This window comes from Cuculus canorus, chromosome 15 (assembly GCF_017976375.1).
Source record: "Cuculus canorus isolate bCucCan1 chromosome 15, bCucCan1.pri, whole genome shotgun sequence".
In the NCBI taxonomy this organism is placed as follows: Eukaryota; Metazoa; Chordata; class Aves; order Cuculiformes; family Cuculidae; genus Cuculus; species Cuculus canorus.
Window position 1 is genome coordinate 17057772 of NC_071415.1, and position 27349 is coordinate 17085120.

A 27349-nucleotide genomic window follows, 5' to 3' on the forward strand; every position below is an offset into this window, starting at 1 on the left:
AAAAAGGGGAATGGAACAGTACCAACATCTCTAAAAATGAGTACATACATGCTTTATGCTCCAAGGATGTTTAATCAATCGACATAAATTTTCTGTAGTATTGATCATTACTGGCCAGAGTGTATTTCAACTACAGGCACTGTTTCTGGTAGTTCTTCTTGTGTTTTAACTTCACACATTGTATTATTATAAAACAAATTAATTTTTTTTAATTAGCTATCATTGGAGATTTATGTGAAAGATTTAGTATTACCGGAGTATCTGACTCAAAGAAAAGTACTTAAGTGTGTAACTAATCCCCAAGAACTACTATGTGTAGATAGAATTCCAAGAAGGAGAGTGAAACACAAAATTTTTTTTCTATTACCAGCTTTATAGAAACTATTGCACCTGTGGTTTATATACCTAACTTGCAGTATCTCATCATAGGCGTTCCTGTTTTTTAGATGTGAGCCTTCATAATTAAGTATATTTGCATTATTAGAAAGCTATTTGTCCTTTTCAGTGCATATATCATTGTGTAACAAGGCAAATTATTGAATTCTAATTGGGGTATACCTCAGTTGACCATAATGACTTGTCTTAATTAATTTTTTTCCCAAGTGGCTTACATACTTAAAAGGATTACAGAGTATATTTACCAGACCTGTTTTTTTACTTTGTTCTGGGATTGTGGCAATTTTGTGAAGAAAAGGGTGAAGAAGCTACTGCTTTATCTGCTTTTAAGTTGAAATTCTTATTGGTTTCTTACAGATCAATTTACCCGCTCATAGGTTAAGGTTCTTGACTTCCAGCTAGTGTTACGTGTCGATGGGGCCGTAGGGCTCTGATGTGTTTAAACCTGGAAAACTCCCCTTTTTTTGCTGTGATCATCAAATACATAAATGATAGCCAGGAACAGGAATAAAATAAACTGTAATTTTCATTCACTGTGGGTAAGGAAAGAAGTAATGGGCTTAAGTGGCAGGTGAAGGGGGTTGGATTAGCTATCAAGAAAACCTTTCTGAGGAGAACAGTTAAATTTAAATAGATTGTGCAGGAAAGCATGAAATCTCCATTATTGGAGGTTTCTAGGAATAAATTAGACAATTAAATGTCAGGAATGAAGTAACTACAGCTGATTCTGCTTATGCAGAAACATTAAATACTACATGAATTATGGAATGTCCATTCTCAACCCTATTTTCTGTAATTTCTGTGATATGCAGGTAGTCTGTGCGAGTAATATGAAATGGTATTTTGGAAGAGAAGTAGAAAGAAAAGACTTAAAAGAGAAGCATAGGCTTAGTTTTCAAAGGCTTAGGGTAGGAATTGCAGTTACTACCTACATGTATTGGATAGCTGTAGTCACAGAATAGCCAAATACTTTTAGTTTGCTTTTTGGTACATGTCTGTCTGTTACTCTCAAGAAAGCTCCCTGCAGCATGTCTCTTTTAGTACTTGTAATAGTGTTTAATATTGCATCTTCTTTTGATGCTTCTAACAACAGTTTTATAGAGCTATTACTTCTAAACAGGTCGTCTTAGATGTTTATGTAATTTAACATTTTAATTTGAGGTATCTTTCTGTTTTAGTTCTGCCAAGCATTTGGAGTACTGATGGTGAATTTACTGTTCCAGAGCAAAAGCAGGTAGAAACCAATGAGGAATTAGCCAGCTCTTATGAAAGAAAATTGATTGAGGTAAGGTTTGTGCTGAACAAATTTTATGGAATCATAATTTTAATACAACATTTGAAGCTGTAAATAGTTTCTTTGCTTAGTAAGAGAAAAGTCCAATTTTTTGCTTTAATTAAAACAAAAAAACCCCAAAGATTCAATTTTCAGGCTCATGTTGTTACAATACAAATTTGTTCATTCAACTTCAAAGCACGTTTAAAGCATGTAAGATAATTAAAAATAGTTTTCCTAACAAGCATATTATCCTAGTTTGATATTAAAAAGGAAGTTTTAATAAACAAGTTCTTTAAGATTATAAATGATGGTGTTGAAGTTGAGTTACAGACAGGCTTTGGGTGTTGTGTAAGTTAGAGTACATGGTTACAGGCATTGCTGTTTTGTCAGTTGAGCTTTAAAATGAGGACATACTGAAATCTGTAGCTTTTTCTGTTCTTTTGTACTGTTTTCTTATTGTCAAACTGTGTGTCATTTCTGTGTTGCTTTACCATGTAGCTTATTGGGTACTGCAGTATGGAAATGGATCATGGAAGCTACTAGTTTTGTTGCTATGACCGTTTTAGAACAGGTTGTTAATGCAATATTCAAATCTAATGTAAAATTCATTAAAGGAAAAAAAAAAGTGAGATTAGGGTTTCATCCTAAATTTAAATACAAATAGTTTTCCAGGCAAAAGTAATGAAATTTAATATCTAATACCCATATCGCCTATTAAATATTAAATTAACATTTTTATGAAAAGGAAAACAATCCTCTGTCTCTCTTGCCTGAAATAATCTGAAACTGGATACTCCCATTAACTGATGAACACAAAGATCACTAAAAATGCAGCTCATGTCTCAAAGAGTTTAAAACGTTCATACTTGGTTATCCTTTTCTCATAGGACCATGTGAAACTAATTCTCTCCCTAATGCCTACCTTTGGTTGGGTTCTTCTGACTCCTTTCCTCTGTTCTGTACCTATCAAAAGACTATCTTAATTAAGAACGCAGGTAAAATCTCTTTCAGCTTTAAAAGCATCTTCCTTAGTTCTACTGCGTTTGTTCCGTGTGGTCAGGAATCCCTTGCTCTCACTCTTCTGAGTTTGTGGCAGACAGTGTTAGTAGCACTGGTGCCGTAGTAGTGGATGGAACCAGTGGAAAACCTTGTTGCCAATCACATCTGGAAGAGGAAGTCTGCAGCTGAATCTCACCTCCTAGTGTGTAACAGCATCTTCACGTGCTCACGGTAGGATGTCACCCCTTCACTCTCACAGTGACGTTTTCTAACTGAGGGTAAGAAAACATCTCTTATTTGAACGTGTCCACTTGTACTGAGTGAAGCGAATGGGTTCAGCCTTCTCTCACTGTGACAGGTTAGAACACGTTCTAGAGCCATCTCTCTCTCGCTCTCTCCCCTCCCACTCTTGGTTCCCAAGCTATAGCGTTGGTCTTGGTGTTTTTGTGTTGGACTTTGTACACTCATGCTTTCACTGAGGGCAAAAGGAAGCGACTTCCAGTTCTGTCTTGAGTTTCTTTGGAAGTATGGTATCTTGCATTTTTTGACAACCGGGGGGAAAAAAGATTGCCTCTACCTGACCTAAAGTCATGAATTCACATGTGCCTTGTGCAAAAACTTTGAATTTCAGCTGCAACTGATACTAAAAAAAAATATATATTTGATTTCCACCCTTTAAAAAACCTGAACTTTTTTGTTGTAAGTTCTTACAAGTCTTTTTCTCTGCTCTAAGAACACATCCTTTTAAGACAGGTTGTATTATTCATATGCTTAGTGAAACATGGTGTTTTAAGTTAAAAAACAGTGTGTGTTAAGTTAACAGCTTAGTCCTTTGCTGTGGAATGTGAATAGTTATTTACTTTTGTCATTTCTCTGGAGGCTGCTCTTAAATGTGGTGGTGCAGGGCTGGTGCTGTCAGCCAGCAGCACTAGTCTTAGATTTTCTTTTGACAACAGGTCTTTAGAGTTCTGCTAGCGTGGAGTATAAATATTTTGTGTTAGCCGCACTTCCCTTCATGATAAGGATTTGGGCTCTTTAAGCATGCTTTCTGATATGACCAGGACCAAATCTGAGTGATTATCTGACCAAGGGAAAGTTAGCTCCTTTGTACTTTAATTTTCTGCTTGAAACATGCTGTCATGGAGAAAAACAACTGTGTGAAGATTATTGAAGTCCTGGGAGGGGAAATTATTGCTCAAATTTCTGTGTGGAATGGATAAAGAAAGATGTAATGACATAAGATGTAATTGAAAGGATATAATTATAGGGAGACTTCTTTATTGTTTTTAGCAGACCTTGATGCAGGAAAAATTAGAGGAAACTAAATTAATATTGTTATTCAGAAGTATATCTCATTGCTCCTTTTGGTTTGCTGTGGTGGTAATACATTTGTCTTTGACAAGAAAAAGTACTGAAGTAACTTAATTACTAATAAAAGTGATTTTCACAAGTAGCATGCCTGCCAATTTGTCCTTTTGATAATATATAACAAGTGTTTTGCTGTTTTATTTGCTGTTAAATTTTCTTTTTATTATTTAACTTTGCTAGGGACACTTATAAATTTTTGTATTACTTCCAGTGTTTTGAGAGAGCTGAATTTACATATTAATCGAGTCTGCAAGTAGAAAGTTATTTCAAGGACATCCAAATCAGTGGGAGAGAAAACAGTCATACACTACCTCAGAGAGTTTGGATTTTGTTCTGATAGACACATGCACTGAAAAATCAAATTATTTCAGATGTGTAAACTACTGATTTTTGCATCCCTAAACTTATGTATTGCTTTTGGTAACCAATCAGCCAGCTATCAGTACTATGGGTTTTCTGTGCTTTTGGAAGTTTGTACAGATTTGGATACCTTTTGTTTTTGCAAAATGAGCTTAATAATTACTAAAAAGTGTTTGGAGTCAGGGAACCTTTGTTGTCGAGGCTGATGTTGAATGGACAAGTGAGATACGAATACGTATTGTCATTAATTGATAACATGGAAGTCCTAATGTTCTGATTTTTGCAGGAAGAGACAGAAAAGAGACTCATTATGAGGCTGGAAAGTTAGTTTTTCTAATGGGAATAAATGCAACAGAAATGCTTGAAAATAACAAAATCAAAAGCAGTAAATTAAAGCTGCTTTAGTACACTAAAAATAGTAATTTAAAGAAAGCTTTTGATTGTTGGAACTGTATTAGTGCTACGTTAAAGCTTTGTACTTCAGAAGGTGAGGACTGGTACTAAATGGTAACTCAGACACATGTTGCAACCTTTTTGTATTGTGATGTGTAAAAGAAAGCATCGATATTTCTCTAGAACTGCTTGCATAATCAGGCAAACAAAAATGTTTGCCTGTTTCCGTTTTAATAATCACTCTCTGAGATTTTTAGCTTTTGTACTTCCTGATAATCCCATTACAGGGTAAGTTTGTTGTCAGTTCAATTGCTTTTATTGGTTTTGAGCTTGTAATTTGCTGAGCATTTCAGAATAGTTTGTAAATTAAGAACTAATGAGAGATATCAATCTAGACAAATGATGTCTGGGCTTAGTTTAGCTCTTTTTGCGTGTATGCCACACTGATGAATTACTGGATTCGAAGGACTCCACCTAATATAAAAAGAAATAGGAAAACAATACTTTAAGCTCAACTCAGGTATAACTATTTTTATTTCTTATTTTTAATCAGCTCCTGCATTGTCAAATAGAAGCTGTTTTGTTTCTGTTCACTTTGGTTGTGTGGTGGATACAGGCATAAGCATAAAGCATTAAATTAAAAGCAAGCACTGAATTAAAGAAGCTGAATTAAACTGCTTTATCTTGGAGAACTTCCCTGGGGAAGAGGGAGAAGGCAGAATGGTAATTCAAGAAAAGGAAAGCATGAAATTCGTAGATAGTAGCAAACTGCTTCCAGAAGGGAAACTGTGAGTGCTTAAGAGATTTGACAGTAGTCCAAGTCCCTGTGCTGTTGTTGAAGGTAGTGGATTGATATTGATTTTATTCAGCTGGGCTTTCATAGGGTTACCCCGTTGCCTCTGCTATTCTCCGAGCTTTGGATGGCTTTATGAGGAGGCATTTCAAGAGTTGCTGTAACCTGGAAAACATTTAAGAGTATCATGGTGGTAGCCTGCTGTACCCACTAGAGGAGCCAACCAGTCACTGCTGCTGTTTTCATCTAAGTACACCTGTTAAAATTGTAGTTTTTCTTGCTCTGCCCTGGTTCTCCACCCCTGATAGTGACCCTCATCAGTTCCTTTTCATTGATACAGGAGTTGAGAGGTTTGCAAGTAAATCCTGCCTGTAACAGTTGGGTTTTCTGAAGAGTCCTTCTTTTTCATTGAACATAATTCTACAATCTGTTTTTGAATCAAATTTCTTTACACTAAGGCTACAGATTTCTTTAAGACAAGTCCCTTGCCTGCATATTATTTATTGATGGTTCATCTGTCACAATTGTAACTTTTATTCAATGTTATAGTATAATGGTTCTGATAGGAGCAGCTAAAAACTCTTGCTGGGGAAAGCTTTTGAGTTTCTTTTAGCCTTGCTCTCTGTTTCTGCTAGTTTCTCCACCACATTCTCTTGATGGTAACACATTACTTCTCCTGTAAGGCCATTGCTATTTGGGAACCCTTGTCCTTTTGGAGTTCTTCCCCCTTAGGCTGTAGGCTTGCACTTTATTTCTGTGTAAGAAAAAGTCAGGAGCTTAATATCATCTGTAACCTTGTCTGGAGTTCTTTTGTTTCTTGCTTCTCTTGGCAGGCAACCAACTTAAACATAGTTTGCTCTGTAAGTTGGTATCCTTTTCATCCTTGTCACTCACCCAGCCCTGCTCACTTCCATAAACATCCTACATCAGTTGGTGCTTTCTTGACACTGTGCTCTGCATTTTTGAGTCAGACGTAGCTCGCCTTCGTCTTCAAAGAGGCCGTGTTTGAGGCCACAATAGTTGCCTATGCACAACAGCTTGTGTGGTGGTGCAAGTCTGGCGTTTATGCTCCTTTTACCCCTCACACGTTTGCCTGGGATGTGTGGACTTCTAGCTCCAATCCTATTAAAACCCCAAGTAAGAATGCAGAATGTATTACTCATGAATTATTGACAACTTTTAATGCAGTTTGTGTATTTTGCTTTATTCCCAGTGCAAAACATTGTGATTGATTTGTAACCGTTGAGTGCTGTGTTCATCAAGGAATTAAACTGAGAACAAAAGTTAATAGGTGTTTTCTTAGAATCAGTTGCTGTAGGATCTCCCCTGATAGGAATAAAATTGGACATAAAGTCGTATTTTGTCCTATTGAATTAAATATCAAAACCTGCATTCCAAGGCACGGGTCAAAATTATTATAACAGAGTCTGTTTTTAATGGTCAGTTCAAACGATTGCATTAGCTGTGAGATGCACTACTTCAAAAGGATGGTAAAATAAAAGATGGAAATAAAACTGGATATGCATGTAAGACATGACATTGTGTGAGTGTTTTTCAGTTTAGAACGCAATTATCTCTTGGCTTTGTGTTTCAGGTTGCAGAAATGCACGGGGAACTGATCGAATTCAATGAGAGGCTGCACCGTGCTCTGATGGCAAAAGAAGCTCTTGTGTCCCAGATGAGACAAGAACTGATCGATTTGAGAGGGCCAGTAAGTGTGTGCTTATTACAGTGTAGAATGCCACTGTGGAGTAAGATCAAGACCATTACTTGTGATGAAATAAAGTATATTTTAGGTTATAAGAATTAATGTGTAATAGCACATCTGTCGAGAACACCTTACTTAGTGTTAGAAGATTGAGTTGACATTTGAAAACGAACAGGGAAACAGGAGGAGTCAAGAATGTTGCTAATAGTTGTCCATCTTCAGAGGGAGGCATATTTTGATAGGTTTTTGTCAATATGGTTACCTTTACAGTGTTTATACATACATACTTTGTGTCTAGAGACCTAATAATGATACTTTTTTTCTGGGTCTTCTGTACCTTTCAAATTACATGCTTTGTCAGTCCCCAGTTTGTTTCTTTACAGAACTATAGCAAATTCTAACACGAAGAACTTTCAAGGGTGATATGTTCATAATCCTGTTGCATGATTGTTTATTTTTGTTTTATTGTCTGTCAGTTTTTATTTAAGAAATTGACTGTTGTATTGTCATTTCCTTTAATGGTATGCTTCCTTAATAGAAAGCATAATAACCACGGTGTATGAATTATTTCTCTTTTGTAAATATAGGTCCCTGGAGATTTGAGTCAAACGTCTGAAGATCAGAGTTTGTCAGATTTTGAAATGTAAGTTTCATAATACAGATATTTTTCTCTTTGTACTGGCTTTATGGGGAAGAAGAAGCAGCAATCAGATTCAGTAATTTGCTCTTCAGTTATTGTAAATAATATAAGAAATCTCGGCTGCAGTGTTTGATTGCTAAAAAGTATGGAGAGCTGCTAAGGCCGTGCCCTAACGGAGTGTTTAGTGTTGAAGGCAAGGAGTTCAGATTTATGAAGAATCTATTGGAGTGCTGTTTCGGTGCACTAGGTCTTGGTATTCTAACAAAGCACCAAAAAGTTACTGTTTGCTGTTGCTTTGGGCTTGATGGATACTAGATGGCATTCAAAAGAGAATAGACTTCCTCGTTTTTACAGAATAATTCCCAATCAATGCGTACAAACAGCGCTACAGGAAACCCCACGAACAACCCAGCTGGTCAACCCAGATCATTCTAGAGTGTTGTGATTTAGAGTTCTGTCTTTGTTAGTCAGACTAATGAATTTTTGTGGATGAGGCGGTGAAAAATGTAGCCGATGTTTTGAATCAGAAATTTCAATTACTAAGAGTGGCTGGAAGTGTTTTCTCCATAATTGTGCAGTGCTCTTCTATTTTAAATAACTTTTAAATAACTTTTCTTAAATTACTTTTTGCTGAGTTTTACAGGCTGAAATGTTGAGTTTGGTGAAATGAGTAGTTTTTGTTTCATGTGTATAATCAAATGTTGTCAAATGCATGCTATAAAAAAATAAAACCCCAAACCTGGAAATTGTTTCAGTGCTCTTTCTGAGTTATGTTAATTTTAGGGAACACTTGTATATACAGCAGGTATAAAAGGTTCAAGTAGGACTTCAGTTCTTCTGTTGCTCCGTTTGAAGTGTTGCTTTGTTGATCATGTTGATCATTATCTGAATCACTGGAGGTATTTGCTTTGCAATTCGTAGACTCAAATATGATTCCCTAATTCAAGTTTTTATCTTTTCTTCTCAGATCAAATCGTGCTCTTATTAATGTTTGGATTCCCTCGGTCTTTCTGCGTGGGAAAGCTGCTAATGCGTTCCATGTTTATCAGGTAAATGAAGAACTTTAGCACAGATTCAGTGTAAAATTTTCTGACTGAAATGGCACACTTTAATACTTCTTTTTAATAACAAAATCGTAGTGAAATTTCATTAGAGATTAGTTAATGAACAGCAGCAGTAACTTCATATATATTCACCCACAGGATTGTGTTGATTATCCGAATAGCATGTTTTGAGGCTTGTCTTTTAATTGTTTAATACTTTAAAAGCATGCTAATGAGGTGGCAGCATTGTCCAGGGAGTATAACAATTCAATATGAATTGGTAATACCTTCATCAATATTCATGTGCATATTCGGTTTTAATTTTGGGGATATCATTGCCCGAAAGTGTTGCTGGACACATGGACAGTTGTGTCCCACTGTAATAGCTCACTCAAAAACGTTTCAAATAGTGCAGCAAGCCTTCAGTCTGTGTCCTTGAAGGCCTTCGTGGTGTTTCTGCTTCAGCCAGCTCTGAGCTCAGGGCGTTGTGGACTCGCCTGCCTTGTAGTTGGAGCACTGAAATCAAATACTCTTCCTTGATTCTTGGATTCTTGGTTTTGGAACAATTACACCCTCTATGTATAGAACGGCAGGGCAGGCTTTAAACACTCTTTAGTATGCTGTTCCAGGCTGTTTTGATTTCTTTATCTGTAAATTATTAGCAGCTGCAGAACTTTTCTGTTATTAGCAGTTCTAGCAGTTCCAGATTTTTTTTGTACCCTAGAATTTTCTTTGTGTTTATTTTTTTTCTTCTGCAGTTGCATAGAAATTTTAAGTTTCTGGCAGATAGCTACCAAATAAGATAATTTCAGAAAAATAATTGGTATCTGAGTGATGAGGTCTTCTGTGTTTGCAAAATATGACATTTGATCCTGGATGCTCTCTGACTTGTAATTTTTTTTTTTGTGAGTTGTATCTGTAGCTCGGATTCACTGGGTGCCTTCATTTAAATATCACTTTAATTTTTAAGTGCATTTCTGACTGCTCAGGCTTAGCATACTTGTTAATGATGGTGAGAAATGACATGTAATAGTACTGTCTGTATAGCATTAATTTTGAGTTGTTTTTATTTTACTGATATTTGCTGCTATGTGAAAGGCAGGAGAGGGGCAATATGACACTCGTATCTCTTCCTGGTACTCGGGAAACCTTATGTGGATGCAGTGAACTCAGTTCTACTTTTCTCTTATATTTATGTGAAGAGTTAACATAATCTCTAATTATCAAATCATGGGCATGAATTGCTGCAGTGGGAGACATTGAAAGAGAAGCTTTCTAAAATCTTTTCCGTGCAAGTTGTGAATAAGAATTAAACTATGGCTTTCTCAAGTGTGTTTCCTAATGGTCTGTTGCTCACACAGGTTTTCCTCCTCATTTGGTTGGTTGGTGAGAAGTAGAAACAAAACAATTTTTGCGACTGTCTGCTTGTGGCTGAGCAGAGAATTTAGCTCAGGGCAGCTCTTTATTGAGAGGAGATGCTGTGGTAGGTGAAGGAATGCTGGGAGAGCTGTCGGGGTGTACTATGAAGGCTTCTTATGTTCCATAGAAACACTACTGCATAAGGAGGCAATTTTTTTTTGTTTTTAAAAAAATGCTGCTGGTTTGAAGTTCTCGAGTGGTGAAATGGCCAGAAAAACCTAAGAAGAAATGAAAGAAAAGCACATAGGCACATACCAGTTTGACAAAAGGTCACGGAGAATCTGTGTGCAATGCAGATTGTTGCATTTTTATCAACAATTTAAATTTTATTATTTACTTTTTCAGTTGCATTCTCTTTGAATGGGAAGTTATAATCCCTTTTTACTATTCAACCTGCTTTTGTATTTTGAGTTTTTATTAGTGTCATTACTACCAAGACATGAACCAGAAACAATTTGTTTATAAGGTTGCTATCTAATATGTCAAATCTGGGGTTTTTTAAGTAATAAAGTGCTTTTCATTAAAGTGTGTTACAACTGTATTAAAAATAATGAATTCTTCGAAGAATTTAATTTATTTTTAATTGTAGTTGTGACTTGATATCCAACTTAGTTACTCAAGAGTTCAATACTTTTTGTGGAGTTTGGCTGTATAAATGGTATCATGAAAGTGTGGGAAGTGTGCAGAACTTGTATATACTGCAGATGGCCTGTACATTTTTTTCAGTAGCAAAAATATTTAGATAAAACTAAGCTTCCTGATTTATAAGAGGTTCAGAGCTTTATCTAAAATCTGCCAAAGTGAGTAGAAAGAAGGTTAGATGTTGCTCTCAGTTTGCTTTGGATAAGGGCCAAGCTATAGTGACTTGAACAAATTTTAGGTTTTTTTTTTATTGTGCTTCTGTACTTCTATTTATCATTGACATGGCATTTTAGAAAATATGTTTTGCTGGTAAGAAATAGATTTTAATATGTTTCACCCATTATTCATCCTCAGTGGAAAACAAAGAACTTGTGACTGACAGCTAAGTCTCTTGGAAAAAAAGGAAGCAAAAATATCATTGCAAAATTCTAAAAATTGAAAATTTTAGATTTATAGAAGGACAATTCTGAGAATTTTATTAAGTTCTCTGTGGGTACAGTATATACACGTGATGTTGGGCATCCATAGTGTGCAAAGTTCTGCTCATTGGTACATATATTTGAAAAATGTACAATTTGTTCTGAATATGCTCTATTCGTTATCTGTTCACACTAACAATTTATGGGACATCCGAAATGTGGAAAGTTAGAAACGTCTGTCTAGAACAGACGTAGAATGTGATTAGACTAGTTTGTCTTTATTACACAGAATTAGCACAGAATATAATGGAATTCCTCTGGTGAACAGTTGTGTATTTGCTCAGCTTTGTCTTTTAATATTTAAAAAATTGAGAGCAAAAATTACCTGCATGCGTGACCTGAAACTTCTGTATCTTATTACACTTTGATCTCGGTGCTTGCTGAGGTCTTCCCTTATGGAAGAATACATTGATGGCATTCCTACCATTTTTTGATCTTGGTAACAGCGGTGTGGCTGGGAGCAGTAGCTGTCTAGCAGATAACTTTGTTTTCTGCCACTGTGCGCATGAAAAGAGACATTTTCCTTAATAAACATATGCTCTGTAGCCCAGTGCTGTGATGAGGCACTTGAAGTGATAGCCCCATCGCTGATGGAATATCTAGTCATCTGCTTGCTGAATATATTGTACATTTTATAGCTATCAGGAGAGCGTTAATTTATAAAACTTCAGACTAGCCTCAATAACAGCACTGTGCATTTATCTTGTTAAATCTCTGCCAAAACATGTGCTCCTGATTACAGGGAATTTGATTCAATGTTGAAATTGTGGAAGAGGATATTTACAAGGCTCCCAGTATGTAATAAGCAGACAAGGACTGGGAGTCACAATTGGCATAAATGACTGAACTAATTTCTGGGAGTGCTCTTATTCATAATAAACACTATTTTTTGCTGCTTTATCATTTATTTCTCCACTGTCAGAAAATTAAAATGCATGTGTAACTTTTTGTATCAGCTACATGAGAAATTGCTTGTAGTATAACATCGTAAAGGGAAGTGACAGTATTGTGGAGTGTTACTGTTGACCACAACCAACATCTTTTGGAGATCAGATTTCTCTGAGTGCTTGAGTAACCGTAACATGAGATGTAGGAACTGACTTTTGGTTGTGCCGGTTAATTCTGAGAAAAAGATGTCAAACAAACTTTGTAGGAAACGGAAGTGTGCCGGTTGGAACAGGCAACGTTTGAAACTTTGGGTTTGAGTAAGCATCATTTTTAGATAAGCTAAATTCTTCTGCCTGTACTTAAAACTAACTGGAAATACTCCTTAAGAAGAACTAGCAGAGCCACAGGCATGTCATTCAGCTGTGGATGTTACATCAGTTAGATGGTGTATAAACTCTAGTGAAAAAGCTATTTAGAATTTAGAACTGGATGTGCACTGAAGTGCAGTTATTAAGTTCAGTTATTAAGTTCAATTAAAAATATTATTTTACCTGTTTTCTGTAGTATCAGCATTTCACAATAATTGAACTTCTGGGTGATTGGTGACTACGATAAAAAAAGACAAAAAATAAACATTGTGATACTGGTCTTTAAGAATTCAATAGCTGTTTAGGGCTTTGTTTTCTCTTGCACGGTGAATAGTCCTTTAAGGGCAAAGATCCCTACTGAGAAAAGATGGGTATAAATAAGTGTCGGGGAGTTAATTTTGTCGTGCCCTAGGGTATCGCGTGGGACTTTACCTGCTAAGTAGAAAGATGGGAAAACTTTCTGTTTCTAGATGGGCTTCTAAGCCATCGGGTCAGATAATGTTCCATTTGGTTTCCAGTGATACAGAGTATGGAGGCCTCGGGGAGGTGGAGATCTACTGTTTTGCTACATGAATGAAAAAATGTTGGAAAAATAAAGGGTTTGGATTCATCGGGATTTGGATGTTTCAGAATAAAGGGAGATTTCACAGGAGGGATGATTTTAAATGCAGGGCTCAGTTACTGACACTTTAACATCATAAAATGTATAAACTGAAATATTGAAGACGGTTTACGTGTAAAGGAGAGCAGATGGTTTGGGAAGGGAATAGGAATTTAAATAAACTAAAAATAATTAATTTAAACTCTACTGTAAAAGGACCCACAGTAGGAAAAATTCACTACTAAAAAATTTAATTATAAGAAAGAATGACGAAAAAAATGAGGAAGTTGGTTATAAAAACCTTAAAAGGGACAGCTGAGATGGTTTGCAGGCATAATGGAATCTAAAAGCTTGGATATTGCTCAGAGGGAGCGCATAGCCTGTGTAAAAAAAAAAAAAAAAAAAGAGAGAGGAAAATTTGAGAGAATTTTATACCCGAGTAGAAAGATTTATTAGATGACCAGTTGATGTCCTTATTATGAATCAACAAATCATAATGATTATTTGGATGTTACTGGATGAAATTATCTGTGCTGTGACAGGAGCTCAGACTGCATTGTCATAACAATATCTTCTAGCAAGAACATTAGAACCATTTTGAGTCCAAAAGAAGCTTCAGAGGTTTATTCTTTTACAGAGTTTGTGACGGCTATTAGTAAGTGGTAAAGTGATTAGTTATAAGCATTAGGGACCTAGCTGTATATGAAGTAACTAATGTATTTTGTCCAACCTAACAGTTAGGAAAGCCCAAGCCCTTAAACAGACAAGTATTGGGCAGCTTTGTAAAATCAAGGTCATGCTGGCAAGAGTCTGCTCTTCTCTTCTAAGTGTCCTGTCTTCCTTAGGTGACTGCTTTATGATGATTGCCGTTTGATTTGTGCAGTTTGATGCCCCACTTTCGTGATTTTTTTTTTCAGATATTAGTCAGTCGACCATCGGAGTTTAACTGCTTCTCTAGTGTTTTCACAGGGCTGGAGACAGAACCCAGAACAGAATAAAAAGAAAAAAATGTATTTATATTTTACCTCTAGATGGTGACAGTTAGTTGCAGTTTCTTTAGTGCCTATGAAGCAAGATGATTAGTGGAATAACATTATTTTGTCATATTTCTCAACTGTAGACTATCTTGTTATTTTCTGCATACATATGGATTCCACTCTCCTGTGAAGTGTACAGCAAACGCCGTTAGTCATGCCTTTTGTTGCTATAATTACTAGTGGCTGACACTTAAGATAATGAAACTGAGATTTTGTGATTCTTAAAGTGATATCAATATTTAAATGGCTACTCTCAAATCTGCCTTGTTTGCAGAGCAGTAAATATTTTAGATTATACTAAATAAGAATAAAGATAAACATGCTAATCAGACAAGGCTGTTGTTATTTGCATGCGAATAGGACCTGCCTAAGATTATCATCAGTAAACATTCTTTTCTTACATCTTTTTCATTCCTTTGACTCTCTTCAGTTGTACTGTTTAACATTGGCTGATGTATTTTCTCATAATATTTTTTTTTTTTTATTTTGCTTGATATGATGTTCTGGTTTTCCTCTCCACCGCCTCCCTGGAGGAAGAGCACTATAACCCTTGGATGAAGGGGCTTTTCACAGTACCTGAATGCTGCTGCTCAAACAGAGGAAAGAGCTTTCACAGAAACACAATGTAAAAGAGATGGAAGAGAACAGTAACTGATACTCATAGAGTTTCTGGGGGGAGAATGCCCAGCAAATTCTTAGGGTGAGAGCTCAAACGGTGACAGCACGCCCTTGGATCTGCCGGATGTGGCTGTTAACCTTTAATTTATACATGAGTCAGCATAACCTTAGTGTTTCATCAAAGGTGGAAGTCTTAGCAATGGAAGGCAATGAATTGGCAGCTAAATTAATTGAAAAGTAGGCAACCAGTTGCAAAAATTAAACCCAACGTTGAATTGACCTGAAAAAGTAGAGACAAGCAAGTGAGATACAGAAAAGAGAAAGGACTGGACAAGATAGAGTACCTCGCAGATGGATTGATACAGAAATACAGTCCCCCTTCAAACAGACCAAATAGCCACATTCCCCTGAGTGAGGATATTTGTAGAAGCCATTTCGTTCAGTGGTTGGATTTGATGATCTAATGGTCTTTTCCAGCCTAAACGATTCTATGATTTATTTTCCTTATATATGAGGAATTGGATTGCTTTAGCCTTAAGTGGCAAAAAGGAGAAAGAAATAGTCTTCTAATCATATTCCATCTCAGAGCAGCTCAGTGCAAGTAGAGAAGAAAATGGCTTAGGATGATTGGGAGAACTTGAGGGGAAGATATATGGCTCGTGGCATTCTGAAAGGGAGCGGTTTTCATGGTGCAGAAGCCAAAACGGTTAATACCCGCTTTTTCGATTAGGGAACTGAAACTGTGTCAGAGGCGTGTGAATAGGTAGAGGAGAAAAAATTTAATGGAGAAAGTATACAAAGATTTAATCAGTCCTTGGGGACTTTTGTAATTATTTATTTTTCTAAAGGAAACCACAATACAACTTAATACATTGATATGCTTATAGAAATTCTAATCTGGATGCAAGAAGACTTAGGAAAATAAAAGAAGAATTTGTATTCTCAAATTATTTTATACCTACTACAGAAAGAAGAAAATATCCAGTGAATATCTAGAATAAATACTAGTTACCTTATTTACAAACTGATTGGTGAAATATTCTCCTTTCCCTGTCCAGAGTGCCTAAAATATTCTATGTAGAGAAAAAGCCAGCAGTTGTGTTACTTTACCTATATTCTCTTCTGCAGAAATTTCTTTCACTGCAGTGTTTGCCATGCGTGGCAATGACTCCATCAGTTCACAGTGCGTGTTGGTGAAATGGTGTTAATAATTTTTTGGTATTACAAGTAATATTTCACTGTCGAGGAGAGTTAATTATGTTATTGAATGAAATCATCTGTACTGGTTTGATTTGTATTAAAAATACAAGAGATATTGATTTCATCCAGGAAAAGCGTGGGCATGCTGCCTTTGCTTTTTTAGCGTCCAGCCTCTTTCGTACTGTTTTAGTGCACAGGAACAGAACTGTGACCCCAGAAAAACAGGGAGCATAATTCTACATCTGTGTGAGTGAGTGAATAGGCCTAAAAGGCATCGCACTTTGCTGTTTAGAACTAGAACACTGATGTTTATAAGGTTCATGCTTTGATTTGGGTTCTCATATATTTGGCAATGTATTTGTGCATTTTTATGAACTAAATATAGAGAAGTTGAAGATTTGATGTAACAAAATATATCATAGTATTTGTAGTCTTTGTGCAAGTAGATAAAATGGTCTTACTGAGATAAAACCTTATTCACTGTAATTCCTGGTACGTCTCTGTATATAGGAAGATACACAAAAAGCTGCTCGTATCACAGCTGAAGCATTGTTCTGCTTGTTTTTCATTATGCAGAAATTCTTAAATTGGAATGTTTTCAGAAAGGGAACTTAACCATAAATGCAGTCCTGCAGCTGTGTCAAAATACAGCTTGAATTTGTATTCATTTCTTATACTTTGAAGGTAGCTTTGGAGAATTTGGCTTGAATTTGTATTTTAAACAGAACCCTGTTGTCCTGAAGTAAACTCGAAGAAATGTAACTGATGCTTCATTTTTTGCTGTATACTTCCCCTTTGGATTCACCTTTTCTTTGTTCTGAGTGCAGAAATAATTTTGATAAAAATTCCTGAATAGTTTGAAATACATTACTCTACTCAGAAAAATACACTGTCAAATGGGAAAAAAAGGTAGTTCCAATCCCCTAAAAACAATTGGTTCTTAAAATGTGAGTTTTGGTATTTTCAATATTTTCAATTTATTGTTCCTGAGTAAATAAGATGTACGTGACAGTTAAGTTAAAATTTTAAAAATTCTTGAAACTGTTATCATCATAAACCAGTATCTGAGAAACAGAATGAGTGGTAGCTGCAGATGCTCATCCCAGAACACGTCTGCACCTTTGCTTAAAACGAATGAATTTTCTTCTTTCCACAGAACGATTAGTCACTCATTTTTCTTAGATTGAGTTAGCAGTACTTTAGAAAAGCACTGGCAGTTTGGTTTTGTGGAAATACCATGGGTTATAAGATTAACTTAACCAAATGTTAACTTAATCATTCCTTGGCAGTTGTTGCAGTGAGTATTCCAGAGTTCTGTGATGTCTGTTAACACCGAACTCAAGAAACATAGAGATTCAGTAGATAAACTCGTTACTATCAATGACATTTATCTTTATAGTTCAGAGCACTGAAATTGTTCCTCTTCAGTTTCTTCTTCCTTTTTTGTCGTAAAGAAATTTAACGGACATTCTTAAACTGATGAATGTTGGAGGGTTGTGTTGTGGGGTTTTTTTGTTTGTTTTGTTGATTTTTATTTTATCGGAAGTTTTTAGTGGAGTCACTGAAAACAATAAACTGGGTTAGGTAGTTCAGAACTCCTAATGCAGATAAGGACTACTCTCCTCTTACTACTCCCGGCTCTCCACCAGTACTTCTGAACCGTGCTTTTAGAGTCCCTGTCTTGTGCTCGATGTGCCCTCTGTGTAGTGGCAGCAGAAGAGGATGTCTTTTTATGCTGTTCAATAGATTATTTTTTGAAAGAGTAAAAAAGAAATGTACATACCGTTGAGACTGCTAAAAGATCGTGTGGATCACAGTAGGATGGAAGGATTTTAGGAGTTAATTTTAGTTATTATAAGATAATTTGGGGACATTACAAATGTTGCAGTTTGGACCTGGCATGAAATTATGCTTGTTTTATGATTATATAATATATAATTATTTAAATTGACTGCTTCAAAGGCAAGGTGTAAAGGACATCCAGGGTTCTGTTGGTGGATTCTACCTATAAAAAGGGGTAAACATGAAAAGCCTGCAGGTTGAATTTCATCCATATAATCTCTTCGCATGGTTTTTGTTGGCTTTTGTAACCCAGCAAAGTGTTAGAACAGGTGTGTCAGCAGAGGTCGTTGGAGGAGCAATCTGTTCTATGTAATTTTTCATTTGTTCCAAGCTTACTTTGTCCTGTCTGGGAGGGGAGAATGGGGCGGAAGAGGCAAAGTTAAGTTCATAAAGTCTCCCTCCCTCTACAATCTCTTCTCCCCACAATGTTCAAATTATCAGTCTTGGAAGATACATAAAATCCATAAATCCATTTAAGAATTGTCATTCATTCATTCATTGATTTATCCTGCTCAATGCTAGCAATATGCTTCTCAGGACGTACAAGTTCTCTTAGCGCGAGCAGGTGTGATTATTAATCTCTTCATCCTTTTTTATCTTAATCTGTTCTACCTAAGCAGATATTCCTGTATCTGGGGTAAGTATTCTCATATTACAGAAACATTTTGTAGTTTCTTTTATAGCTTGACGGGAGCCGGCAATGTGCGCTCGCAGCCCAGAAGGCCAACCGTGTCCTGGGCTACCTCCAAAGCAGTGTGGCCAGCAGGGCGAGGAGGGAATTCTGCCCCTTTATCCCTCTCTTGTGAGACCTCACCCAGAGTATGGTGCCCAGTTCTGGAATCCTCAACGTAAGAGGCATAAGAAGGGCTCCAGATGACCCTTTTTTATTAGTGAGAGGAAAGAGGTTAGAAATACAGTAATACAGTAGAAATACAGTAATGCAGAACTACCGTTTTTTCTCTCACCAGTGTTCCCCCCTCTCTGATAATGCTTGCTTAGGTACCAAATGTCATAGTAGCTTCCCTAGTGTAGATCAGTCTCTTTTGCTTTCCCTATACTGCTCATCTGGGTTTTTTTCCCCATTTGTGAGAAAAATCTGTGACCATGTCCCGTGCAGGATTGATTCATTACAAATTTTCTCAGTATTCATTATGTCCTCGAGGTGTTCTGCTGCTGAAGTGTTCTGAGGGATCTTGTATTTTGTGCCATTGAATTCTATTGGTGGTTAGTAGAGTTTCACTGCTCACCTTCCTTTAGCATTCTCTTCCCTTCTGACCTTTTTCTTCCTTCTGGAATGGGATGTGGACTCACAGGGACTTGAACTTCAGCAAGTTTATATTTGTGGAGTTAGAATCATAGGATAGTTAGGGTTAGAAGGGACCTTAAAGCCATCTATTTCCACCCCCCTGCCGTGGGCAGGGACAATTTTCTGGCTAGAATTTATTTTTCATTATGTATTGGGATCAGCAATGTGAGCTGTATTTGTAGGGAAGATAGAGGAGTAACTTGCTTTAGGGAAGTTCCTTCCTGATTAGGCATATTTCTATAATCATGAACGCCATATATAGGTATTTCTATAATCATGAACGCCACTGTAGGAGAAGATGATTCTCTGTTATCCCGTTCAGTGCCTGATTCTACCTACAGTGCCTGAGAGTGTGCCGAAAATGAATCCGAAATATACTGAATCCTGAATATACCAATCTTTTTGCATCCAAAAAGAGAAGCATCCACTTTAGACTTCTCCAGACCTGAAGAACGAGTATGGATTATAGGCATTTATTCTGTGAAGATATACTGGAACTGGAGCATGCTGGAATTTTGGCCTCTGTCCTTCTCCTCAGGCTTTTATACATAAACAGTCACAAACTGTGTCAGTAGTTACTAGCCTGTTACCAGAATTTAACAGCATTTTTGACACAGAACTGCTTAAAGATTCTTCACGCTATTAAGGTGACTTTTGGCTCAAACCCCAGTACTGTGGGAGAAGGATTTATTCACTTCAGTATGCAGTCATTGAACTAATGCTTTCAAACTGGTTCTCAGTAGTTTTTTTGGCATTTCAGTAATATTAAGTTACCAGGTAGTTGGCTGAAAAACAGAATATTCAGTTACTACTATTTGGCTATTTCTCGTCAAATGTTTGGCTTCAGATGTGTTTGTGATAAGAAAATAGCGAACTAACTCATTGCATACTCTTATTAACTGAAATTTTTCTTTCAACGTCTGTAAATCATAATTGCAAAAGGGTTACCAATCAATCTTCACTTGGGAGACTGAATTGGAAAGTGCTCCTAAATTACTAGCAAAAGCTACTTAAATCATTTTTTGGTATACAAGAGGATATTAAAGTAAAACATTTTGCCTACAATCAAATAAGCATTCTAGTGGTGATTTTGATTTGGTCTGTAAATTTTCATTACCTTAAAAATTACTTAATTAGGTTAGGAAATGGGTGATTTCAGGAAAACATGGGCATTTGAAAGGAAATGTAGTGATCAGAGTAGATTATTAGATTGGTCAGAGAATGAGCTTAAGAGCAGACCTTTCAACTTTCTGTGACTAGACTAGACCAAGTTTATCCAAGCAGTTTGTATTTAGGGTTTACTTTGATTTCCGAACTGAATTTGCAGTAAGTGTCTTGAAATACCTTGGCTTGTGAATACTATTCCCTGTTGTGATAATGAAGCTTTAAATGTGTACTACATCATGAACTTTAATATGCCTTTCATACTCTATTATATGATTGTCAATAAATTCAGTATGGCACAGGGCTCCAAATGCCACGTGTTCATTTTTTACTGTCTAAAAGAAATCGCTATCTATGTACAGAGAAGAACAGGAAAAAATTCTTTAACGGTTTCATCCAAGAAATTAATCTATGCTTTTGCAGTGCTTAAAAATGTCAATTATAGTGTACTGGATGCTTTAATTAGTTAACTGTGGGTTAGAGCTTAACAGGTAATACTGAATTGCATGATTCACCAAATCACATGTGCAAAGATAAGTCCTCAGTTAAATTAGGATTTCCATATTAAATAACTTAATTAAAAATGATTTAAGCTTTTTTGTTTTCCCCACCCCTCATAGGGAGGCTGAAATATTAATCATGGGAGTGTATATGAAATTTCAAACAATGTGGTGGTTGAAGCAAGAATAGGCAGGGAGAGAAGTTAGAACTGGGTGAATAAAGATTATTTAATATGGTTTTTGCTACAATAAGTGAATTTGATTGAAATTATGCAAAATACTTGCACTTCATATTTCCCTTCTTTTTCCTTCAGAGTAGTACTGAATTGTTAAAACAGATGTCCTGTAGGTGTTTGATTATCTTTACTCTGGCCTTATTTTCAAAATGGAAAAGAGCTCTGAATACTTATTGCAGACTTGTTATAGTGGTTCCATTGTTACACTCTCTGAATTCTTGTTACCAAAAATTAATTGAGTTTTTTGTTTACATATGCATTTGTAATTCCCACAATGCTCTGAATCTCTTGTATTCTTACATGTGCTTATTTTGGAGTTACTGTATTTGTTCTATACCATCATCATGAAACATGATGGAGTACAATACTAACCAAAAAATACTTTTGTTATTCAGTAGACTCCAATATTTGAGTGTTTTGCACAGTGAAATATTGTCATCTGGCAGAAGTTGCATGGTGTTTGTGTGGTATATCGTAGAAGGCTCCTATAGATTTGAGAAACTAAGTGTCTGTAGGAGTACGAGGACTTCTTAAAGACTGAACCAAAGGAAAGCTGGATGAGCTGCTTTTGTGGGATGAGACATTTACTTGACATCACTGGATTTCTGAAACACCAGGAGTCTTCTCGAAGGACTTGGCCCATCTAGAGGAGCCATGAAAACATTTGTCATCACGAAAGGCTACAATTCAGTGTTTGAATTGGCCACATCAAAATCCAAATGCTATTTGTTCCTTGTATTTACAAGTTATTAATATTACAGTTCTTACTGCCTGCTTTTCTTGTGGTGGTTGTTGCTGTTACTTTTTTTACATCAGCTTTCTCCTGATACTTGCCTTACAACTTACTAAATCACTGTTTTTTGTTGGATAAGCAAGGGAGCGCAGTGTCATCAGAACAATTCCAGCTTTGTATGTGATGCAAAACACTGATTATTAGCACACACGTGGGAATGAGTGAGCTACAGCTTGTACAGAAGCATTTGAAAAGGGCACTCTGGATCTTGCGTTTTGATGCTTGGTTTATAGTTTCTGACTTGTGTTATTTCAGTGTTCTTTTAAACTGTGCACTCATTTCTGTACAGGAAGGGTTATTCCCTAATAATGACTGGAATCTCAGCTTTCTGTAAGCACATTTTAGTTCTGCGTGAAATTTTGCTAGAGAATATGAGTCTTTAGCATGTAATTGCTAAGATGCTCATGAAATAATTGAGCGGCAAACAAAAACAGAATCACAAAAGCTACAGCTGTGTTAAATTATACTTAATGTCCTATACAAGCAGAGAGAACGGACTGTTTTATTTTCCAAACAATAAAATTTCTAGTTTAGTTTTCAATGTAAATTTTTTTAGAAAGTAAATTAAATCTTATACTTTAGATTAAGTCATGTTTTGCAATTGTGACGCTACAAAGCTAATTTACAAAGTTGAAAAAATGTACATGAGTACATGCAAATCAGTTTTATAAAAGTGGTATTAAATTATTTTTTTCCCTTTGGTCACTAGCTAGTAGAATATGCTGGAAACCATGGTAACCAAAAGTACTACCATGGGTGCCTCAGAGTCATGTTAAAAAGAGCAAGCTGTGTTTGTCTTGATTAACATCAGAAACAGAGACAAAAAGGGGAGAGAGAAGAAGGGAGAGAATAAGATTAATGACCTGCACAAAAGAAGCAGCAAACATACTGTCAGAGATCTGTCTATGCATAAGGGATCCTGGATCTTCCGGTACCATTGTGTCATGAATGTGAAGTTGTTTAGCTGTGAAGGTTTAAAGAATAAAGGAGGTGTATTAGTTCAAGGGTTAGTCTTTAAATTATTTCCTTCCATGTCTGTATTTTGCAGGTTTATATTAGGATAAAGGATGATGAATGGAACGTTTATCGAAGATACGCTGAGTTCAGGAGCTTGCATCATAAACTACAGAATAAATATCAGCAAGTGAGGACTTTTAACTTTCCACCAAAGAAGGCCATTGGAAACAAGGTACTGCAAATAACTCATTATATCAGTAAGAGCTGAAAAAAAACCCTTTCCTAACCCCCCAAACCCCAAAAGGGGTGGGTAATAAACATCTGCTAGACAGTGTCTGCTTTTTTATATAGACTTTGCCCTCATTCACTGTTAATGTAGTTAATGCACTGATTTTTCCACAAACTGAAAAGAAACCTGTTTTTATTTATTGAAGTGGTGGTGGCATACACAGTAGACAAATGCACGAACCCCCCAAAACTGTACTGGGCAGCTGTGTCTGTGAAATAGAACCTCTCCTCCATTCTTTTCAGTAAGTGCCAACAATTAACGCTGGTCAGTAGTGCACTAAATATATCTGTAAATTTTAAAACATATCAGTGTAAATTCCTTAAATTTCCTATGCTATTCCCCAGTTGTTGTAAGTTCATTGTACCAACTTTTCAAAGGCATTTGGGTGCTTAATTCCCATAATCTGTCTGTGTTTTAGCTCTCCCATTTTAAAATGGAGATCTCTGTATTTGCCTATCATATAGGGATTTTGCAACAAAACCAGTAGATGTTGCACTATGGATGTAGTAAATATGTGGTATCATGAAGTTTAATCCTTAATCACCAGAACTTTAAAATATTCAGGAGCTTAAATACCCATTGCAGTGTACATCACAAATCCAGTAAGGGTTGAGAAGAGAAGTAATTGAAGTAATCAAAGTAGTTTTTCTTTACAGTATAGGAATGATCTGAAAAGATTATTTGACTATCACAAGTAAAATATTGGAGATTTAAATCGCACATAACTAATAATGTCTATGGTAAATCACTGAGTGTTTAATTCCTTTTCTCTGCTGCCTATATAATTAATCAAATTTGTTAGCTTTTCTATGGAATTTTCCCCCTTTTTATTGCCAGAGTATCCCTGAGTTCTTGTATCCAATATCTAAGAAGCACCAACCACAGAGATCAGTGTAGACATCAAAAGAAAGCTGATATAGTGACTAAAGTAATCAAACATCTTCGTGACATTTTATTTGTCCTAAGACCACTTTAATGCGTATCACTGAAATGCCAGAATCACACTGATTGTATCTGTTGCAGCTTTGTCTGTGATAGAAAAGTCATCATTGCTAGTTTATTGTAGTTCTAGAAAACAAGTGGAAAAGAATAATATTTATGAGTTCCCTAATGGCATTCAGATGACAGTGAATATGGATAGAGTGAATATCTTTAGGCATTCACAAATCTGCTTTGGTGTGATTTCCCCTGCGTTCTGTGAAAATGAGTAGAAAACTTATGAGACCATTTCTGCTTTTTTCATAAATTAGAAGAACGTGTGTTTTTAATTTAATTATTAGTGGACAGTTTTGTAACAGAAACAATGTATTTTCTTGTGTTACATAATTCATTTTCTCTTTTTGAAGTGATAGAGTATCACCCACTTGAATAAATTACAAAAGCCTTCTTTTAAGCTTTTTTTGATAGTCTTTCATCCTTAATTACTTTAAATACTAATTGAATTACAACTTCAGTTGCACAATTGATGCATACAAAATTATCAGTTGAGCAACTAATTAAAAAATTTGCCTCGCTTGTTCTTTCAGTGCTTTAGCTTTGGGCCAAAATTCTACCTTAATCACACATAAACCCACAGTCACTTTCTGTCCTATCAGATCTCAGAAGAAGTATCATTTCTGTATAGTAAGAAATAGGTGCCATCCACTGCATTCCTGAAAGACTTCTACAATGAGACATAATTGGGATTGATTAATGGTTCTACTTCTGGCTACTTGCTGTAAATAGCTTGCAAGTCACAACGTGGTGCTTTCACGCCAGCTTTGCAAGAGCTTGCTTCAGTTTATCACCCAAGAGCTTGTTTCCAAGCACACTGCGTAAGCGAATTTTGCCCTTTTAGTCATGCTGGTTTTTGTGCCGTGTGTGTTGCATTTAGGAATGTCGCATGGTTTTGTGCAGTGTGGTGGATGGTGCTACAGGGTCAGTTACTCTGTGGGTGCAGCAGAAATAGTAGCCCTGTGAACACATCGTGCTGTGCAGCTGACTGAGGTGGGTTAAGGGCCTTGAGATGGAAGTATTTTTTTTGTGGTAAAGAGGAGAGTAGCTGCTCCTGGGTTGGGCTGAGGAGAGAAATGGACAATTTGCTGAGATAGCTGTTGGGAACAAAACACCATTATTTTGCTGGTATTTTTCAGAGAGCATGATCATAGAATCAAACAGTTTGAGTTTGAAGAGACCTCAAAGATCATCCAGTTGCAACACCCTTGCCATGGGCAGGGAGACCTTCTGCTAGATTGGGTTGCTCACAGCCCCATCCATGTAGTCAGTGGGCTGTAGAGGGCTTGGTAGCTTCTTGATAACATCCCTGCTACAAGCCCTGGGTAGGCAGTACCTCTCTCTAGATAGCACATCAGGTCAGCAAATGGGCGCCCTCGGGCCTCTCAGAAGAGAGTTACCAACCACTATCACGGCCCCTTTTCTTAGTTGTATTAGTTGTTTTACAAGGAGCAGATTGGGCTGCCTTACTCAGCTCCAGTGTCTCTTTGAATGAGATGGGTCTTTCCTCTTTACTCTTGCAGAGTGGCGAAGTGGTTTTCCAAGGCTTTGAGGGAAACCTCTTCCTCCTGCTGGTGCTGGTCTTTGTCCTGCCAAGCTTTTGTTCTTCTGCATTACTGTCCCCCCTCCCTTCCGTGTGTGCTGGTGGGGGTTTTTGGCTGATTGGCCGTGGGCTGTGTTCCATGCAGACTGCACCTCATAATACTATGTAATTTTCTTTTAAGGTCATTGGCGAGTTCGATAGAGCTATTTCTGCCTTCTCAAGAAAAGACCTTTGCCATAATCAGTCACATTTACAGCACAGTATGAGTTCAGAATTCGGTGTTTATTGTCTTGTGCTCACTATGTTAAATGGTGCATTACGTAGTTTGTATACATGCGGTAACACAGAATGTATTGTGTATTGTATGTAAGTTGTTTGAATTTACGATTAACCAGTGAAACTGTGAGATACTGTTGAGTCATAAGTGAGCGTTCAGGACTGACAGAAACAAGGAATGAAACCTCCTGCATCTTTCAGATCTGGAGGAGGGCCTGTGTTTGTACTTTTTCTGACTTTAGTACTGTTCCAATAAACATAGTAGACCATCGCATTAATAAAACCACTACCGATAATTCTAGACTGGCATAGAAAATCATGTTCATGGTTTAAAGGAATTAATTCACACATTGAATGTCTGTCCAATGTGCATCTTATTGCTATGATAGCAAATGTGATTGTAATAGTTAATGTACTGGCAGTGCTTGAAATATGTATTTTAAAATAGGAGGTGTAACAATTCTTGTTTAACTAGTACATAGAGAGTAACAGAAGAAATACGGAATGCTTGAAAGAGGATGGTTCAGAAAGAATCTTAGGGAAGGAGATAATTTCACTTTGGGCTTAGGTGTTTTTGTGTCCTGATGCAGCAAAGCGCTTCAGGACATTGTAACGTTTTGACTTGCATTGAAATCAGAGGTACAGAGAAATGTGCTTTTGTACTTCGTGGAGTTTAGTACCTCATAGAAACTGTCCTTCATCAGTTTAGTTTGTGGAAGTCATATTGTCATAGGGACCTGTGATGTAGAAAGCAAAACTTCTAGCTAATGCCTCTGGAGAATTGGCCTGAATAATATTTATTAGTATTAGACTTTGATATTTGATGTCTTCAAGTAAAGTGAGTACAAAATTATGACTCTCTGATGTTTCAGAATTGGAGTACGTTTATTAAAAGAGAAAAGCTTTGGAAATATGAATCCTTAACTTATATATTAAAAATTTGAAGTTAAGGATATCTTTCATTAATGCTTATTTAATTTGATTTTTGGATGATGTAATATAGATGCTTAAATTCTATATTACTCTTGATTATCAAAGTGAGTAGATTTTAATTTTCAACCTTCTTAGTGGACTTAACTAATATATTGAGTTATTTTCATATACTATATTGCTGTGTGGGTTTTAGGAAAAACTGTAGCTAATATAGATTTGACAGACATGCTTGTGCCGCGGCCTGGTTAAAAAGAAGAGATCCATTTGTACTGTGTTCAAACCAGGAAAG

At 36.4% G+C, this 27349-nt stretch overlaps 1 protein-coding gene across 17 annotated transcripts in view; it reads left to right on the forward strand.

Annotated features, from left to right (window-relative positions):
• Positions 1–27349, forward strand: part of SNX29 (sorting nexin 29) — a 180823-nt gene that overhangs the window by 30211 nt on the left and 123263 nt on the right. For all 17 annotated transcript variants that reach the window (XM_054080294.1, XM_054080296.1, XM_054080299.1 and 14 more), the window contains 5 exons: positions 1575–1681; positions 7180–7296; positions 7881–7936; positions 8901–8982; positions 23118–23258. In XM_054080294.1, the coding sequence (XP_053936269.1) occupies positions 1575–1681; positions 7180–7296; positions 7881–7936; positions 8901–8982; positions 23118–23258 (503 nt within the window). The remainder of the gene's footprint in view (positions 1–1574; positions 1682–7179; positions 7297–7880; positions 7937–8900; positions 8983–23117; positions 23259–27349) is intronic.